Below are 19,602 nucleotides of genomic sequence, written 5' to 3'. Positions count from 1 at the left end.
GAAGATCTGCTCCAGTCTAGGCTCCCTGGTGAGCTCAGAGCTGTGTCATTACTGGGACTGGAGCCCAGCGAGGGATTAAGCCATTTCCCCATGCTTTAGAATCTGCCCATTCTCACAATCAGCTTCTCCTATAGAATCAGTTTGGCACAAAAGTGCTTCATTTACAACTGAGCACATTATCGTATTGTTGCAAATAATGGGGCCTCTCTAGTTACTTAAGGAAACACTATACAACATTCTACAGCCTCTCCACATTTCAATGTTGGGAAATTATCTCTTTCAGAGGTCTGCAGTTCCTGTATGTAGAGTTTATCAAAGCTGAGGATTTATCACCTTCCTGGACCTGGGGGGAGTTGGGAGGACCTTGGTCTTAGCATAGAGTGGGGAACCCTGATGGCTCCTTGGCCTTGAGAGGGAGGGAGGGGAGGTATGGGTGGAGGGGAGGGGAGGGAAGGGGGAGAAGGAGGGGAGAGAAAGGGGAGAAGGAGGGGAGGGAGGGGGGAGGAGGAGGGAAGGAGATGGAAATTTTTAAATATAAAAAAAAATAAACCATGAGAAAAAAAATGTGTAAAATGAATTTGGGGGATGACATTTTTCATTCTTAACAATTAAAATAAATAAATAGGATTGGTAATTTAATAAAAAAAATAATAATAAAAACAATAATGGGGCTAGAGGGATGGTTCAGCAGTGAAGAAGAGTACCTGATACTTTTACAGAGGACCTGGGCTTCATTCTCAGTGCCCTTATGACAGCACACAACCCTCTATAACTCCACTTCCAGGAGATCTTATGCCTTCTTCTGGCCTCCAAAGGCTTCTGCATGCATGTAGAGCACATATACTCACACAGGCAAACACAGGTACATTGAAATAAAAATAATAAATATTTAAATAGTAATAATAAATGAAGTAGAAGACGTAAAGAATTATAATGATTAAATAGATATTCGTATTAAATTAATTAAACTACACTTTCACTAGATTAATATTAATAAGATACTTATTAAACGTTTTATGTTTATAATGTTGTTATCCCTCTAACGTTACAGGTGAGTACTTTAAAATTATGTTTTCTGCATTTTAAGCATCAAATCCATGTTACAAATTAGCAACGCTGCCTGTCAAAATATTTTGAAGAATCATTATTAAAAATATGAATATGTATTGCATTTAAACATTAAAAATTAACTCAATTACATATTAATAACTGGAAGTTATCTTTCAAAACATTTCTACGTAATCCTGGATCTACTTGGACTTGGTGTCATGGTCATTATTTTAAAATAAGTGAAAAATCTGACTTCTAAAATTGTGTGTGTGTGCATGTGTGTGTGTGCTTGCTCACACTGTCCACAACATACATGGAGAGAACAAAGGACAATTGGCATGAGTTGGTTTAGTCCTTCTAGCATGTGGGTCCTGGGACTCAAACTTAACAGGTTTGCTGCCAGGTGCTTTCATCCACTAACTTGTCTCACTGACCCCTAAATATACTTTTCCCCCCAAAAAATCCATTTCATGAATATGTAAGTCAAAAGAAATCTGGAGATATTATTTGCTCTCACATAGATATGAAAGCCCAACACTTTCACAAAAACTTAATGAAAATAGTGCTTACTGGTTTCTTTAGCTTTGCTTGATAGCAGTTTCGGGTGAAGGTCTTGATATGTGATCCAGGCTGACCTCAAACATGGAAATGCTCCTGCTTCGGCCTCCTGAAAGTTGAAGTTACAGGTATAATTGGCAGCCTTTTAAAAGGAAGGAAGGAAGGAAGGAAGGAAGGAAGGAAGGAAGGAAGGAAGGAAGGAAGGAAGGGGAAGGGGAAGGGGAAGGGAAGAAGGAAGGGAATCTCCTGTAACTTGATAGATTCTATAAAAGGAGGCAGATAACATTATTCACTAAATGTTTAAGCATTTGGAAGACACCTACTCATTCTCCTCACCCTTCCTATCAGCACCTTTCTGATTTTATTTTGCACCAGTTCACGTCTCTCCCACATCAGGGCTCAGTGTGGCAAGTGCACCCCCAGTGGACTCCCACAACCCCAGCTCACCTTCAGCACTTGCTGGGGAGAATGAGCATGAGCAGGTGGGACTAGGTCTCTGAACTTCTGGATCATCCATGAGTGTAATGTATAGCTCCTGCAGGATAATTACCTCCTCCTGGGTCACTTTGTGGTTCAAACCTTGAATTCCGCAGAGATCAGAATGTAATCAGGGCCCTAATTTACTACCTCTAAGCTCCATTTTTTTTACTCATGAAACAAACTCTTTGTAATGAAGTTTTCATGTGGCTAAGCACAATAACTACTCAGTAATCCTTAGCTATAACTCTGCTGTGCCTCATCTAACGTTTTGCTCCAGGTGAAATAATACCTCACTCCCAACTGTAAATAGACTGCTCCCTCATTAAAGGCCTAATCAAGCTGAAATCACCTTTCATTTACTCTATGGTCAGAAGGCCATGGAGTTAGTTGCATACCATAGTTATTGCCTGGGGGTTGTTGTTGTTGTTGATGATGGTTTGTTTTTTTTTTTTTTTGTTTCAGAGTGCTTGATATCGTGGAGCCATTGATGTCAATGAGTCATTGCTCCTATCATGTACTATTACATATTACAAATTTATTCTGTATGTGACAGAAATTTCTCCTTTTTTTAAAGCTACTTCCTTAAGTCCTAAGCCTTTTGTTAGGTGACCATCCTGAGCATACATAATTCATTTCCAACAGCCACCTGGTTGTATTTCTAATCGGAGTCTGCATCTGTCATAGGGTACATCAGAAGACACCCTGGAGACATATTGTAAGTTTGAACTCCCCAGGGAAGCATACAGGACCCTTAAACCTGCTGAGCCATACAATACTATAAATTAAGCTGATGCCCTAGGATCATTTAGATGACCCCAAAGGACCCATTTCTTTGGACAGTGTTTTAATCTATTACCATTTCTCTCTTTCATCCCTAGTTAGATACTAGTGGTTGTGTCTTGGAACTTGCTGCAATGAGGTCATTAATTCTGCTGCAGCCTGACTGAGTAGGGAATTCTTTCCTTGAACTCCTACAGCTTCTCTTTTGCCCACATGAGATTAAGTACTTTTATAGAGGGTGGATATACTCAGTGATAGTCATAGAACCTGGCTAACTGCTGGTAGTATACAGAAAGTGCCCATGCAATCCAGGAAAGGCCAACCTCCCGGATCTTAGCGGGCAACTTATGGCCAGGAATCTAGCACACTAGACTCTGAGCTGGTTTGTAATGTCCTACTGTCAATTTGTTATTATTATTATTGTTGTTGTTATGTAAACCACCAACATTCCATCCATTTTTTAAAGGCAACCTCTACTGGTGATACTGAAAATAATACTTCTAAAATTTATAGTAATAGCCTACTGCTAATTTTTTTCATTGTGTAAACCACTACCACTCCGTCCATTTACCAAAGGCAGCCTCTGCTGATGATATTGTAAGTACTACTTCTAAATTCACAGAGGCGAACACTATAATTTCAGGCTATGTAATACATACACAAAAATTACATGCTTGAAAATAAGTCATAACGTTCTTTTTCTCATTTTCTATTGCATTTTAGGATCCAGTTTTCCAATATACTGTTCAAAATGAGAACATTAAGGAAAATAACAAACCGATTAAGTCCTTATTATGTTAGTACAAAATGTATCATAACTTTTTGCATTTTCCTATAAATAATGAATCAAATGACATAATATAAAAGAATTAAAATTGGCTTTCAAGTATTATTGCACATATAATGTGTTAGATGTGTCTTAAATTATTCTCTTATTATGTACGTTTGTATTTCCAACAACTTTGAACCGCAGATATTTTCTGTAAATTCACTTTAAAAGTCACTTATTCTCTTGAAGCACTCAGAGGTCTACCTGTTCAGTGCTCCATCTTATGACTGTATGTACAGAAGGACTCACAACACAGCTACAAGAGTTCCATTCGCCTGGCATGATTCAGTGACCCAAGTCTTTCCCCCTCACCACCGCCCATCCAGACTCTGTCTTCCTTGTTTTGTGGGTCATTCTGGGAAATTCCTAATGGACTCCACATGGCCAGGTGTTTTTTAAAAAAGTGACAAACTGATTTTGCTGTTACTTATCAATTTGCAGTTTTATACGAATAGCTCATTTTGCTGTTTGATGGAAAGATGTTTACCCCAAGAATTTGACAATATTAAATATTCTGCCAGGTGAAAACAACATAACTTTTGTTGAATCAAATTCTGCTTATGCTAACTGTTACCTGAGTCCCACAGTGTACCGTGCAAGCTGCCTGACTCCTATCATATATATATGATATATATATATATATGTGTGTGTGTGTGTGTGTGTGTGTGTGTGTGTATACACACACACATATATATGCCCAGGAGGCCCCCCTGACTCCCACTGTGTATCATAAATGTGTGCACACCCATGGGGCTTTTTAGATAACACCCCATTCATTCAGAAACTTGATATATTATGAACAAAGGGTCAACTTTGCCTTTGGTTCTGCTTTCAAAGCAAATAATTATCCATCTGCATATCATGCTGAGTCATCTAACATGCCATTTTATTAAGACCAATGGAAATGCTTTCTAATTGCTTTGATAATTTCATTGCCATGTCCAATATTAAAAACATACAATTTGGCAAATGGATGCCTCTTGAGTCATAACTTCTGAGAACATACTGATAACTGTTTGTTCAAATGAATTCCTCCTAAGGCGTTTTCTGGGGAAAAAACAAAAACAAAAACTTGCCTGTATAAAAAGACATGAGTTGAATTTTGTTTAAAGATTTTAAGTAGCTGATTACGTTCCCATTTGATTAGCTTGGGAACTATATCAAAAACACTTAGGTACTTATCTGGCTTTCAGAAGTCCAGCTCCAAGTGGAAAACGGCAGGACTTCTGTTAGCTACAAAAGCAATTAAAACTTGGGAGTTGGTAAACAAGACTGTTTAACAGGAAATTCTTTAAGTAAATTTTCAAAGTTAGTAGCTACAGAATTGTGTGAGAGCTAAACTAGGGAACCTGGGTTTTGGTTTGTTTTTTCTTTTGAATTTTGTTTTGTTTTGTTGTTTGTTTGTTTGTTTGTTTTTCAAGACAGGGCTTCTCCGTGTAACAAGACATGGCTGTCTTAGAACTAGCTCTTGTAGACCAGGCTAGCCTCGAGCTTACAGAGTTCTGTCAGCCTTTGCCTCCCAAGTGCTGGGATTAAGGGCAGGTGCCACCAGCACCACCTAGCTTTAATTTTTTTAACATATGTAATTCTCAACAGAAATAGAAGAAATTAAAAATAGGACCAATTAACATTTTAGCAAAGCCAGATGTGAATTTCCTATGTCGGTCTGTTGTAGGGAAATGGTTACAAAGTGATATTTGAATTTAATGTCTATATTATCTGTACACAAAACTGTCCGGGATGGTGTGACTGCTCATTCTTGGATCTGTTTGTGAGGATGGTCCTTGCTCCAACCTAGGAACTTGGTCTTAGAGTAGGTTTCTAGCCAACTACACCTAGAGTGCTGATCACTGAACCTATGAGCCTGTGCTGGTCATGTATAACTCTTACTTTCTTTTTGAGAGTTTGAAATTTTTTGAACATTCCAAGTAGAGGTCTGCTGTGACCTGCTCCCAACCAGTCCCTGAATGCCAAGCATCCAACATGCTTCCCCTGTTGACATTCCAGATGCAATGCTACCTTCGTCATCTCAGCTTGCTGTAACAGAAATAGCATAGTCTCTGTGACCTGAGCAGCTGCAAGTATGTCCCCCATAGTTCAAAGGCAGAAGTTCAAGATGAAGGTTCTGTCTAGTTCGTGTCCTGGGGAGGACTCCCTTCCTGCCTTCTTCCTGTGTACGCACATGATATAGGGACAGATTCATAAGTTACTGTCGCCATCAGTGAGCGCTCGACATTTGTAGCATGCTCGCCTAATCCCTCCATCACCAACTGAGAGTGAGGATCTCAAGGGACGAATTTCAGTGGGATGCCTTCAGTCTTCAGCGGGTATCACTCTCACTGCTAGAGGAGTGAAAAGCATCCTGTGTGACTTTCTGGAAGAAGGTGACAGAAGCTTGTGCCTGGCTTTCCATGAGCTTCTCTTTTGCTGATTTTATGTGTGTCCTTTGCTGGGACATAGCGGAGCTCTATGCTAGATCCTGTGGGATCCCTCGTGGGTCATTGACTGTAGAGTTGTGTGAGACCATGACACTGTAGCTAAGTCGGTCAGAAGATGAGGGAACACAGTGTTGTTGCTCTGACATCATTTGTAGATCCTCAGGTCACCACAGCACTGCCCAAGAGGTTCTTCAGTGGAAGTCAGGTATTTTTCTCAGCGTACTATTGAGACACTTTCCCAAGTCACCCTAAAAGAGGGCTCAGTCCCTTCTTTGCATGTAAGTATGAGTTCTTTTTTTTAAAAGATTTATTTATTTATTATGTATACAACATTCCTTCCCTGTATGCTTGCATGCCAGAAGAGGGCACCAGATCTCATTACAGATGGTTGTGAGCCACCATGTGGTTGCTGGGAATTGAACTCAGGACCTCTGGAAGAGCAGTCAGTGCTCTTAACCTCTGAGCCATCTCTCCAGCCCAGTATGAGTTCTTGAGTTTGTTTAAAGGCATTTCTCTAAAGCTCTAGTGGTTTTCATGGTATCTACCATTATAAAGTTGGGTATTAATTGAGGTGGTATCCAACTGCACTCAAAGACTCTGTCCTTCAGCTGTGTTTTACCTCTCTACAGTCCCGAACCCCACATGCCCTGTCCCTACACACATGGAGAGCTGTCACAATCTTCCATCATGAATGTCTCATTAGGTCCTTCTGCGAACTATAAAGAAGTATATTCTTCAGGTTTTTGTTTATAGGTGTAGGAGGTCCTTCTGTTTATGTGTTGCTTTCATTGGTTAATCAAAAAAGAAAGTACTTGGCCTGATAGGGCAGAACTTAGGTAGGCGGAGAAGACAGAACTGAATTCTGGGAGGAAGAAAACAGAGTCAGAGAGCTGCCATGGAGCTGCCATGTCAGACATGCTGAATCTTTCCCAGTAAGCCACGACCTCGTGGTGACATACAGATTAATGGAAATGGGTTAAATCAAGATGTGAGAGTTAGCCAATAAGAGGCTAGAGATAATGGGCCAGGCAGTGTTTAAATGAATACAGTTTCTGTGTGATTATTTCAGGTGTAAGCTAGCTGGGTGGCTGGGATGAAAAGCAGGCCCTCTCTCCATCAACATTTGGTGCTCCAACGTGGTAAACTAACTCCACATAAAACCTGAGAGGACTACATTCACGGCCATTCTTTAAAGAGTTGTGTCTTAGACCAGCTTGAGCCTTAAGGCATGACCAGTAGACCACTATCCAGGGAGCATCTGTCACTCACTCAAGCTTGACTAGTGTTCAGGTCTGACATAGACTCAGCATCACTTACATCCTTACTTAAAATACATCCTTGTTGTATTTTACAAAAGCTCTGGTCCATGGCTAGCCAGATTGTTTTCTTTTAAATGGGAATTTACTACAATTAGCCTAGGAACGCCTGTTAAAGACTCAGAGTTTGCCCACACACAAACCAGTGAAATTCCAGTTTCTGGGCATGAGCATGAGTTCCAATAACGGCCATCTGATCAGTTGCTTAAATAGTTCTTTTTCATTGTCAAGTTTGAGAGCTGCTATTTTACCAAGAAGTCCAGGGCCAGCTGTGTGATCAGCATATTCTTCTTAGCATGGAATTGCCTTTGGAAAGCTCTCTTGTTCAAGGACAAAAGATGTGGAGCTGGAAAGATGGCTCCGTGGTTAAGAATGTGTACTGCTCCTCCAGAGGACCCGGCTTTGATTACCAGCATTCACATCAGGAGACTTCAAACCACCTGTAACTCCAGCTCCAAGGAATCCAGTACCTCTAACCTCTTCAAACACCTGCGCTCAAGTGCACAAATCTACACACACACACACACACACACACACACACACACACACACACACACAGTTTTAAAATAAGAAAAGAACCAAAGATATAAATGTCACAGTTCAGATATAGAGAACAGATAACTGTCCTCATGGATTCAGTTGCATTACTGATGCAGCTAATGCATAGAAACAGGTACACATGGGAGAGGGTTGAAGGGGAGGGGAGAGGAAGAGAGGAGAGCAGAGAAAAATATATAGCTCAATAAAATCAGTAAAAAAAAAAGAAACAGTCTAGACATGAAGCCATTGAAGAGACTCTTAAAACTTGTGGTAGGGAAGTGTAGCTCTTCACAGCTCATGGCTTCTGGCTGGGCTGTGGGTGGGGAAGGACTCTATTTTCTTTAAAGGGCTGGCCACCAGCAGTTTGACCATGCTCCAGTGAGTATGGGCAACACAAATTAGACTTGGTATTTTTCTCCTTATCCTTTTATTTTGGAGTGAGTCATAAGCATCTTGGAGGACTGGGAAGTGAATGTGATTGGGGTGCATTATGTGAAATTTCCAAATAATAAATAAGATTTTCATTAAAAAATGACCTATAGTATGGTGACTAACCTTTGTATGAATGAAACTTTTAAAGACACAAGAATGTCCCTTGGTATCTGTGGGAGAGTTTATAGGATACCATAGGCACCAAAGCACAGGAACTCAAGTCCTGGATATAAAATAGTATATTATTTCCATGAAATCTGTACTTCTCCCCATGTATTTTAATCATCTCTAGATTTCCTATAACTCCTAATGATATGGAAACGATATGTAAATGCCCCCTATTCTGTATTCTCTAGGCAATAATAACAAGAAAATAGATCTGTATATGCTCAACACAGATTTGGTTCTTTCTGAATATTTCCAGTTGAATCATATGTATGGAACCCAGGAATAGGAAGCCTCAAAGCTGTCAATCACTGATGAGAAGACACAGGAGCACAGCATGCATAAAATTGGGTGGTTGAAAGTAACTGATGCAAAGGTAAAAATCAGAGCTAGACCAAAGAATGTATATCATTCCAGCTCCATAGACTGTGGAGCTAGGAAGAATCCACCTGCTGATATCAGACAAACCACAGAGATGCCAACTTGACAAGGATCAATGATTTAATCCTCTTTATGTGGATGGCTTTCTCGACCACTAAACCAGTGTCTGCAGTGGGTTCCTACTGCACCACTGGATAACAGCAGCTGTCAGAAACAAGGGAGGAAGGACTTATTGTGCCTCACAGTTCCAGTGGGGTTTCTACACATCACAGTGGGAAAGGCATCATGGGCAAGACAGTTCAGATTCAAAGAAGACAACCCCTTATTGGTGATTTTACTCAAGGAGAGCAAATGCTCACAGAATCATTAGTGCCACACAGGTGGAGAGACTAATGTGGCATGTGTTGCATGCCCTGATGGATAGGTACCCGGAGGTCATGTAGCAGGTGCCAACTCTTCATTCTCGGTTGGTCTTACCAACATCAGTTCGTTGAGGATGGTCCAGGGCAGGGATGGCATCTGGCTAGTGTATGTGTTATGGTGGAAGAGAGAACTCTGATAGACCTGGGAAGGACAGGAGAGGAACTAACCAGTGATGCAAAGTTTTGACATCATTCTGGAGAGAAACTTCTCTTCCTAGAGTCTCTGGGTCAGGTATCACAGTATCCCGCCATGGTCTAGGGTTCCCAGCACAGAGAGGCAGAGTAGTCTCTCGGACAACCCTTTGTTCCCCTCTATGCCTTGCCTTCCACGAAACCATTTCAGCTTCAACTTCTAGATCCCACTTGGCCAAAGGAGGTTCCTTCGCTTCTCTCCCCAGCAGAGCTCATGCAGAATTTCTTTGATTTGGGATTAGTTTTGTTTTCTGATACTGGGGACAAACTCGGGCTTTTCCCATGCTAGACAAACATTCCATATTTCTAGCCCTGGTTTTAGATTTGTGTGGTCCAAACATGGTTTAATTTCTTGGAAAAAATATGACAGTCCTCTACAGTACAAGACAGAGGTAACAGAAACAGCATGACTTTATATTTTGTTCACAATAAGTAAGGACATCACTTTCAGGTAATGGATTAAGTACATTTTTTTAAAAAAAAGTTTCAAGTTAACCAGACTTAGATTCACACACCTTTAATGCGAGAATTTTAGCAGTCCGTAGAGGAGGATCTCCTGGTCAGGGCCCACCTGGGCCACATAGTGAGACCTTGCCTCAAAAATAGCTTCATGATGGTGGAGCAGAGAAAAGGAAGGGAAAGGGAAAAGAAAAGGAGAGCTAGGCTGAGTGACGAGCAGCATCATTTAATGATGAGATTTTGTAGTTGTTTACTGGAAACAGAATCAAAGACAGATTAATAGTGGTAGCCTTCATGAGAACCGTAATCTATTGTCATTGTGGCAACCCAATCTGCATTCTAACTCACTGTACCCTGAGAGTACAAGTTTGTGTTTAAATCCTAGACTCAAGAAATCCTCCTGTCCCAAAGTAGCCCAGGTTACAAGGGTACCCCATGACATGTGGCTGGGAAACATAATTTTGTTAACAGTAATCTTAAAATCTTCATCCTAACTCCGTTGTATAGAGCTGTTACGCTGTAGGATTCCACTTTAGAAAGGTCGGAAGAATGGTTTCTATTTAATGTATAATCAACTTTCATAATCAGATTTTTATAGCGTTTGTTTCTTCAGAACATAACAGTCCTTTGGGGGGATGCGCTTGTTGCCCGTAGCACAAGAGAGTTATAGAGCACACACTGGAGCAAGGTCCCCTTACGTTCAGTTTTATCTCTGCATGTCAGTTTTAGGTCTGCAGTAATAACTGAATAAGTGAATGGATACGTGCAGGATTGTATCTTTATATACTCGTTCCCCCGTGAACCGCTCTTCACAACGGGAGCTGGAACGCTACAATGTAAAGCATATGTCTCTTCCCCGCAGTCATCCCCAGAAGCTGCCATAACTCCATGCCCCTCCCCAGGAAAAGTCCCCCCTTCCTTGAGGTCGCCCACTCACGGTGTTCCCCTCTCCTTCCTTGTCAGGTATCCTTATCATGATGTCCATGTGCAGAGAGGTGCACGTGTACGAGTACATCCCATCCGTCCGGCAGACGGAGCTCTGCCACTACCACGAGCTGTACTACGACGCAGCCTGCACGCTGGGGGCGTACCACCCGCTGCTCTACGAGAAGCTCCTGGTGCAGCGCCTGAACATCGGCACCCAAGCGGATTTGCACCGCAAGGGCAAGGTGGTACTGCCAGGCTTCCGGGCCCTGCGGTGCCCGGACACCAGCCCCAACAATACATACTCTTAAAATGGAACTCTTGGGAACTGATGTGCAATAAGGTACTACTGCTGTCCTCAGAGTCACAGAAGAATACTTGAAGATAGATTTAGGCAATGTGCTGTCTTTAACTTAGTGGCCATGAGAATGCTTTCTGGTCAAAGCCATTGGGTAACTCTTACTGCTAGGAATACAGAAATGGGCCTTTAATATTATCCAAGGAAGAAGCAAAAACAGGATGCACAGAAAGAAAGCAGATGCGTACCCATGGGCATGATACCTCTAAACATGTTAACCTCTACAGCAGGGACACTCTGTCACAGGTGGTTCCAGCCACAAGTTAGGGAGATACTACTGATAATACGGGTTCCATCTAGAAATAGCCAAGTGGAGGTCCTCTCGGCCACTTGTCCATGCATTCCTCGCGAAGCAGCCTGGATTCTGTGATGGCTGTCTGAATTTGCATCCAGGCCTGTTTAAAATCCTTCCCTGCATCTTGTCAGCCATGGCCTTGAAGCTCTGCTTTCCAGTGCTCTCTGGATGTTATGACTGAGAACCAGGCCACACTTAGAAAAGTACAACTCATCTATCCCAAGAAGCCAAGCCAAACCCCGGCTGCTAGGGAAAAAGCAGTGTCTTTGGCCCCCCTGCAGCATTCCTTCCTTGGTCAGCAACACTTGGCACACACACAGGCAGCAGTCCAGATGATGCCTGCAGGGTTGTGACTGGCCAGGTGTCCGTTCCCTGGCTATTCCACTTTATGCACCTGGCCTGCCAAGGCGCTCTGCAGCTGTCACATAGCCAGTGACACGCAGGGTCACTACAGGTCAGCCAGGGGACACCCTTGTTCCTCCAAACTGTAAAGAGTAGGTTTGGAGTGCATATTCTGAACTGTAGAGGTACATTCCTGTCGTTTCTATGTGCAATTACTGCAGGCTTTTCTCAGCTGTTCAAAACTTGCCCCTCACGCAGTCTGAGTGTCCCCCAGTTGTACAGACAAATGGCTAGGAGTCCATCCTTGTTTTCATGGGGATGTTTTATGTTAACAATGTGATAGAACCTCAGAATGGCTTTTAGCAAGGTGAATGTATGTGTGTCAGAGGTACAGGCAGGAGAAAGTATTCTTCCCAGTGAGTAACTGTACTGAGATTTTTAACCTAAGCTTCTATCACTAATGAATCCTTTTGTGTGGGTTTTTTTGTTTGTTTTGCAATGAAGGTAGTGGGACAGAAGCATTTTAGAATTCTGCAATTAAACAGGCTGTTGTTTCAATATCAAATCAAAGCAACTCTCGGTGGTATAGTAAAGACGTTTTGGCAATGACAATAGTTTAATTAAATGCAAACCCCATTGCAAAATGTGTGGCTATCAAAGTTTTGTAGAGAAAGAAAAAAAAATTGTTTCCCAATGAGTTTGTTGTGGAATGCTCTAAGGACTGCTTCCTAAGGAAGCATAGTTTTCTGAGCCCCCTAGCTTCTGTTTGGTTATTCTCCCCAGCAGAATGGAAGCAGGCTACAGACATCCCTAGTGGCTTGCTCCGGCAGTTAATTGGGTAGAGTCAGGGTTTCAGTTATGACTGCATCTGCTGAGAGCCCATTCTGAGTTCCACAACGGAGCATCATCTTCTCATCCTGGTTCAGCCGTGCAGTCTCACAGAAGCTTGGCCCTGTCCCCGTGTTGACCTGTCTAATCCTGACTGTAACTCTGTAGGAGGAAGCGCCGGTGTGGGATGCGTATTCACTCCTGGAGTCCTTGGATGTTTCTGGGTCTTCCAGGCTTTGCCATTATAAATGCTCACAACCATTAACTTTCCTTTTGTTGTCCTGAAGGGGATCCACTTACAGGCATACTAATTATCCCAGACAATCCCCTTTGGTGGCGTGAGAATTTGGTTAGAGAATAACTTATTGAGGTCAGTGTAAATATTCTAGTTCAAAAGCTCCCCCCCCCCAAAAAAAAAAAACACTTCAAAGGTTGTTAAATAGCATTCTGTTGTCGCACATGTACTTTTAAAAGGCGGCTCTCAGTTTTACAGGGGTTACAAGGAGACCGCAGAGCATAAAGGAAATTTAATTAAAGTTTTTGAATTTATTATGGCCCTAAAGACTCCTGGGACTCGGAGTCTGTTAAACATTCAGAAAATGTGGTGCCCACATTAACATACAGTTGGCTAGGCACTCTTGTATTTAAACGTTTAAGTAGCTTAGCCTCCTGCAAATGTCACACAATGATGGCTAATGCGACGGCCGCTTCTTGTATTAGCTAAATGGGTCCTAAGTGGCAGTGTTTTGCCAGACACTGATGAGAACCTTCCACAGCGCATTTACTAACCTGCAGTGAACCCCACAACAGCTGTGGAATAGCCACACTAACCGGCCTGCCACCTCATTTCTGGCCCTGGCTCTTCCAAAAATGTCCGACCTTCTTCTGTGAAGGGACTCTGGTTAGATCCCCATGGTGCCCACCCGAAGCCACCAGGTGCTGCAGCTTTCTCCACCCTCAGGTCTGAGAGATTTCACATTCCTTTATGTTGCGAGAAATATCAACACTCTGTTTTCTTCTTGTTGTCGTTGTCCCTATTGAAAAGACGCTAGTGTTGTCCAAGAATAACAATTTAGTCACTTCCAGATTCTCTCTAACTTGTGTCTCACTGCTCACACGAGGCAAGCGATAATATATAAATGAGGATGCTGAATCACAGACAACTCCATGAAATATCAGGACTGGGCCAATGTCACTGACCATGCTCCCCGCATCCTTACAAACCTAATTCTTTCCATGCAGGACTCTGAAAGGAGAAGTGTTGGTCAAATAAGAAGTTGTGTGCACATCTAAGATGTGCTTCCATAGGCAAGTCAGGGGCTTGAGTCCATCTACATTGCTGGGTCTTTTCCTACCTGATCTCTGAGCTCGTGCTGCTTTGCTTCAGAAATGGGACTTTGCTTGTGTCTTCACCTCATGGTCTGTCAGCCCGTCAACCTGGACTTTCTGGTAGTCCTCTGTCATTGGAACCGTAACATCTGAGCGAAGGCAGCGCTCAGGTGTCATTGCTGTTTTCAGAATTGATTGTCAAAAGGCCTGGCTTACTCTATCATATTTATGAGCTCGTTCTTCCGCTAGAGCAGAGTCAGCCCTTGTTGCCAGCTGACCATACTCACATTTTCTGGATTAAGGGGGCACTGCTTGGGTGCCTCAAGTTGCATCATCTCCCGTAAGTTATGCTATGATTTTAAAAAAAATTGTGTGCACCAATGACTTGATTAAGTTGTGTCCGATTTTCTTAGGACCCATGGTACCCTAGTCTCCAGACCTATCCCATCTCATCGTCTGTTTCAGTTTCTGGCTTTCTGATAGTTCGAATGCTACTCCATGGCTCTGTGTAGACATGACTGGCTTAGGTAAAATATGCCTGCATTTCAACACGCTTTTTCTATCTGGACATTTGCATTGTGAGATCATTCTACATTCCTGTCACTCGGGCTTTGTTTAGACACTCAGTGAGTGAGCAGCATGTCTCTAGCGGCTCAAGAAAATAAAATGCCAGTTCTGGTTCTTGTTTTGTTAAATGAATGAAGCCTTCAATAGCAAAAGAAACTCAATATGTTCTCTACAGGATTAGGGTAGTGACGTTTGAAGAGTTAAGGCTGCTGATAGAGTTTTTATTCTTAACCTAAGAGTGTGCATGTAGATAGTTATATAACTGTATACATATACTTATCTACACACATGGTAGGTTTTTGTATTATCTTTTTCATTCATCTTTATGATAAAAACTTTACAATAAATTTTACTTTAATTTTTAAAACACTAATTTTTAAGAGAAGGAAGCAAATATTTTATGTCCTTCTGCTAAAAATAAACCAGTCTTCTGCCCTCACCCCCCCCAACACACACACACACACACACACACACTGCCGTTATACATATCATGACCACTTTAACAAACAATGAATAATCATTGAAAGGTACCGTTCATTGAAACATTACCCGAGTGTTGTCTTTAGTCAGAAACCTGATATAACTCTGAATTTTTGAAGACTCTGTTGACTGCCCATGGCTTTTTACAAGATTAAGGGAAGAAACAGAAACATTTGTTGATTCTCTGGAAAACAGATTTCAACAAAGCAAGCGCAACAGTAGTGTTTAAACCTAAGTTTACAACACCTGCCCTGTTTTGCTCTAGATAAATCCTTACGGAATCTTTCTGCTGGAAACCAGTGAACTTTTTTAAAGGCTTTGGGAATTCTTTTGTATGATAATTTTTAAAACAAAACGTGTTCTCTTCAATCTAATTAATGGCTTGAGGTTTTCCAAGAAACGCATTTTAGAAGTGTTTGTACACATTTTAACACTTGGATATTTTCTATTTTGGTTTTGTATATTTCTATGTATACACAGTGTACAGACTTGTAAATAAAACATGTTTTCATTTATCTTGAAGTGTCTCTGTCTTAATCTGGAAACGTTGCACACACAAATGAGTGAGCAGCCATGCAGTCCTTCTGGAGATGCATAAGGCATTGAGCCCCACTGGGCCTGGAAGGGGAAGAGCAGAACCAGTGAGCACAGACCTCCCGAGTGTGCACAGGGATACAGCGTGGTCAGAAAGCAGAGGCAGATCACATTCAGATCACGTTTTCTACCTGGTAAACTGTCACGTGCAGAAACATGGTAGAGGTAAGAATCGAATAGAAACACATGTTTTAGGTTAATATACCTTTTATACCATTAGAATCAAGTGTTTTTGATCAATTTATTATACTTCCTACTTATCAGGCTTTAAGTCACATTTACTGTAATTTTAAGCTAGCCTTCGTCTTCACACCTGCCATGGAAAGGAACAATCAGCTGATCAGGTCCTGAGAAGTCATCCCGGGTCATCCATTTGTAGATTTCCAGCCAGAACGCAAAGGAACCCTGGAATCACAGCTGTGCCAGTGTTTGCTGTGAAGACAGATGTGGGCAGCTGGGGAGCGCAGGAAGCCTTGATCCCTGGGGGCAGCTGTAATGACTTGCAGAAGACACCTCTTTTTACACCATTGACCATTTCTTTTCCCTCATAAAATGATTGTTTTCCTCCCAGATTATTTAGAATTGGCCTTCTATGCTAGGTGGAAGGTTGCTGCTACATGCCCAGCGGCAGCTGGTGGTTTAGTGCCAAGTGCATGAATAGGAGATTGGTGGTTAGAAAGAAAATGGCCCCCAAAGGGAATGGCACTATTAGGAGGTGTGGCCTTGAAGTAAGTGTGGTCTTGTTAGAGAAGCATGTCACCGTGGAGGTGGGCTTGGCGGTCTCATATTTGCTCAAGTCATGCCCAGTGAGATAGTTCACTTCCTGTTGCCTTCAGATCAAGATATTGGACCCTCAGCTCCAGCACCGTGTCTGCCTGCACTACACCGTGTCCCACCATAATGATAACGGACTAAACCTCTGAAATTATAAGCCATTCCTTTAAATATTTTCCTTTATAAATGTTGCCATGGTCATGATGTCTCTAAGAAGTAGATTAACCTTATTTTTCTAAAATTTATTTCCTACATTGGATCTCCCTTACAAGACAAGACAAAAAAAACTATCATGTTTTCTAATACATGGTTAAAGTCTACCATATTCCAAGCTTCCTTTAGCAGTGCTTATATGGAATTTGGAACAACACTGAGATTAACATGGTCCCTGCACAAAGGTAGCATTAAAATTACAGTAAGATTCCATTTTCTGTAGCAAAGGATGTTAAGTGAAATAAGCCAGGCACAGAAACAGATGCCAATTGCTTTTCTTATAGGTAGAAGCTGAAGTACTTGATCTAGGTAGAAAGTAGAAGAGAAGTAGAAACAGCTGGGAAGGGGTAAGGCACAGGGTACCACCATATAGGTATACGGAATAATATTGTGTGTGCTCTGTACTCACTGTAGGAAGGCTAGAGCTCAAAACTCACTGCAATTTCTTAAAGAATACCAACACACACACAGAATAGATGGGGGTAGAAGTGACTATGATCTGGTAATGCAAAGGCTCCATCTGTCTGCTACACACACAGCTAGAGGCAGGGAGTGAAAGAGAAAAAATTTTGCTGCATCGCATACCAGCTCACAGAAGGCAGAATTCATCCTAAAGGACCATCTTCCTGGAAATCTGATTTGGGGATTGCAAACTGGTGGCCTTCTCCTCACAGAGAAACTGCACAACACAGCTAATTTTAATTGCCTGGTCACCCAGACGCTTTTCTGTCCTTCAAACCTCAAGAAAAAAGAATGTTGATTATTTCTGGGAAATGCCACAATTTCTCCAGGTTTTCTTCTCCGTTCTCAGTATGCCATTCCTGACACAGTACACCATCAACAGGCTAGAGAGAGTGGCTACCCGGAGAACAAGAACAAGCAGGTATTGAGTTGAATTCAATTGAATATGGCCAAGGAAGGAGAAAGATGTTCTTTTTATTTGGGGTGGGGAGTGGATTCCTAGTTTGCCCTCAAAGAGAGAACTTCTTTAATGTGTTTTTGGCAATTCATATACAGTACATAGTGCATTCTGCTTATGCTCATCCCTCCCCTCTCTCACTTCCTTCCTAAACTTGCCATCGTCTCCTCTTCCCTTCAGGTCCCTTTTCCACATTCATGGCCTCTGTCTTTTGTCTTGAGATCCTCTGATTCTTGCCCAGGACTGTCGGTGTAGCTAGGGATTTGGATGGTTTTGATGCCTGGCTTTATTTTGATGGTTACACAAAGCATGCTTGTCATGAGCTACCACACACTCTGTCTCTGTGTACCAATATTAATCATCCATAATTCAAACCCATTGGAAAATATAGGGAAATACAATAAAAGAAAGCGAGCAGTGTCAGTGTAGCTCACTAGCCAGTTGTTTGCCCAGCATGTGGAGGGCCCGGAATTATATGCCAGCATAACGAAAGAATATAAATGAATTAACAACAACATCAAGATTATCATATTTGTTAGAAAATTACATAGAGCTGTTAGCAGACTTGTGGATCCTTGGCGTGGACCCCACTGTCGTAATCAACAGCCTGGAAAGCCAAGAACTGAGACAGTAGGACTCTGGTGACTATTAAAATGAATGACATCTGGGTTACAGCTGACCTGGGTGGAGATGTGACATCTGCAACTGTCCAGAAAGTCATGAGTAGAAAGCTAGCTAGATCTTATAAACTACTATCTAGCCAGAGGGTTTCTGTCACGTACATAGGCATAGCATTGCCCCTCCTACCAGAATCAATCCAGGTCCAGGAGGATGACTTAATGGTAGAAACACCTGTTCCCAAGCCCAATGGTCTGAGTTCAGTCACTGGGATCCTACACAATGTCAGGAGAGAACTGATTCCTGCAACTTGTCCTCTGACCTCCACATGTGCATGTGGTGTGCACCCTACTCCCTACCACCCCACCCCACCCCCGGCGGCACACACATACAGTGTAAGTTTAGAGTATTTAAAAGGAATCAGTCAAAATGAGTCCGTCTAATGGGCTTGTTAAAAGACTTTAAACTGAGGCCGAGCAATGGTGGGGTACACCTTTAATCCCAGCACTTGGGAGGCAAAGGAAGGCATATTTCTGTGAGTTAGAGCCAGCCTGGTCTACAAGAGCTAGTTCTATTACTGGCTCCAAAGCTACATTGAAACCCTGCCTCAAAAAGCAAAAACAAAAACCAAAAAAAAAAAAAAAAAAAAAAAAAAAAGACTTAAAATGAGATCTTTCCAGTAAAACAAATGATCAACAAAAAGTGCTAAAAACAGGTTTTGGGGATAGTCTCCCCAGCTAACAGTGTCAGGGAAATTGGACAGTCGCATGCAAAAGAAAGAAGTTAGAGCCCAGCTTCTTGATACACACAACAATGGATGTCAAGACTGATGTGAATCTGAAACTCTGATATGGCTCGGATCAAGCACAGGGGTAATACTCTAAAGCACTGTACTCGACACAAAAGACAGAAGCAAAATGAGATAAGATGAGATGCAATCCAAACAAAATGCTTCTGCATGCAGAAGGATCGGAATGAGGATGCCGCTACAAAACAGGAGAGAGTATTTGCTGACTTGAATCCCCCTTGGGCAGGTATCCAGAATACAAGAGCAACTCCAATGTCCCAATGGCCAGAAAGGAAAGCAAGAATAGTTAGATTTTTTAAAATGAACTTATTTTTTAAATCTTTCAGTTTTGTTTGTTTGTTTTATAGTTCAGTCAGTTTTCCCTCCCTTCTCTCCTCCAGGTCTCTTCTCCCATTCCCCCTTTGTTCTCACCCCACCCCCAATCCACTCCTCAGTTTCCCTTTTGGAAAGGGCAAGTCTCCCATAAGCATCAACAAAAACATAAGACTTAGCAAGTTTCAGTAAGACTAAG

General features: G+C 42.0%; 1 protein-coding gene across 1 annotated transcript in view; it reads left to right on the top strand.

The window, feature by feature from the left end:
- Positions 1 to 11,277, top strand: part of St6gal2 (ST6 beta-galactoside alpha-2,6-sialyltransferase 2) — a 31,260-nt gene extending 19,983 nt beyond the window's left edge. The window contains exon 5 of the mRNA XM_038344162.1: positions 11,006 to 11,277. Coding sequence (XP_038200090.1) covers positions 11,006 to 11,277 — 272 coding nt within the window. The remainder of the gene's footprint in view (positions 1 to 11,005) is intronic.
- The last annotated feature ends 8,325 nt before the right edge of the window (positions 11,278 to 19,602 follow it).

This window comes from Arvicola amphibius, chromosome 9 (genome assembly GCF_903992535.2).
Source record: "Arvicola amphibius chromosome 9, mArvAmp1.2, whole genome shotgun sequence".
Lineage (NCBI taxonomy): Eukaryota > Metazoa > Chordata > Mammalia > Rodentia > Cricetidae > Arvicola > Arvicola amphibius.
This window is presented reverse-complemented; position numbering and strand designations above follow the sequence as displayed.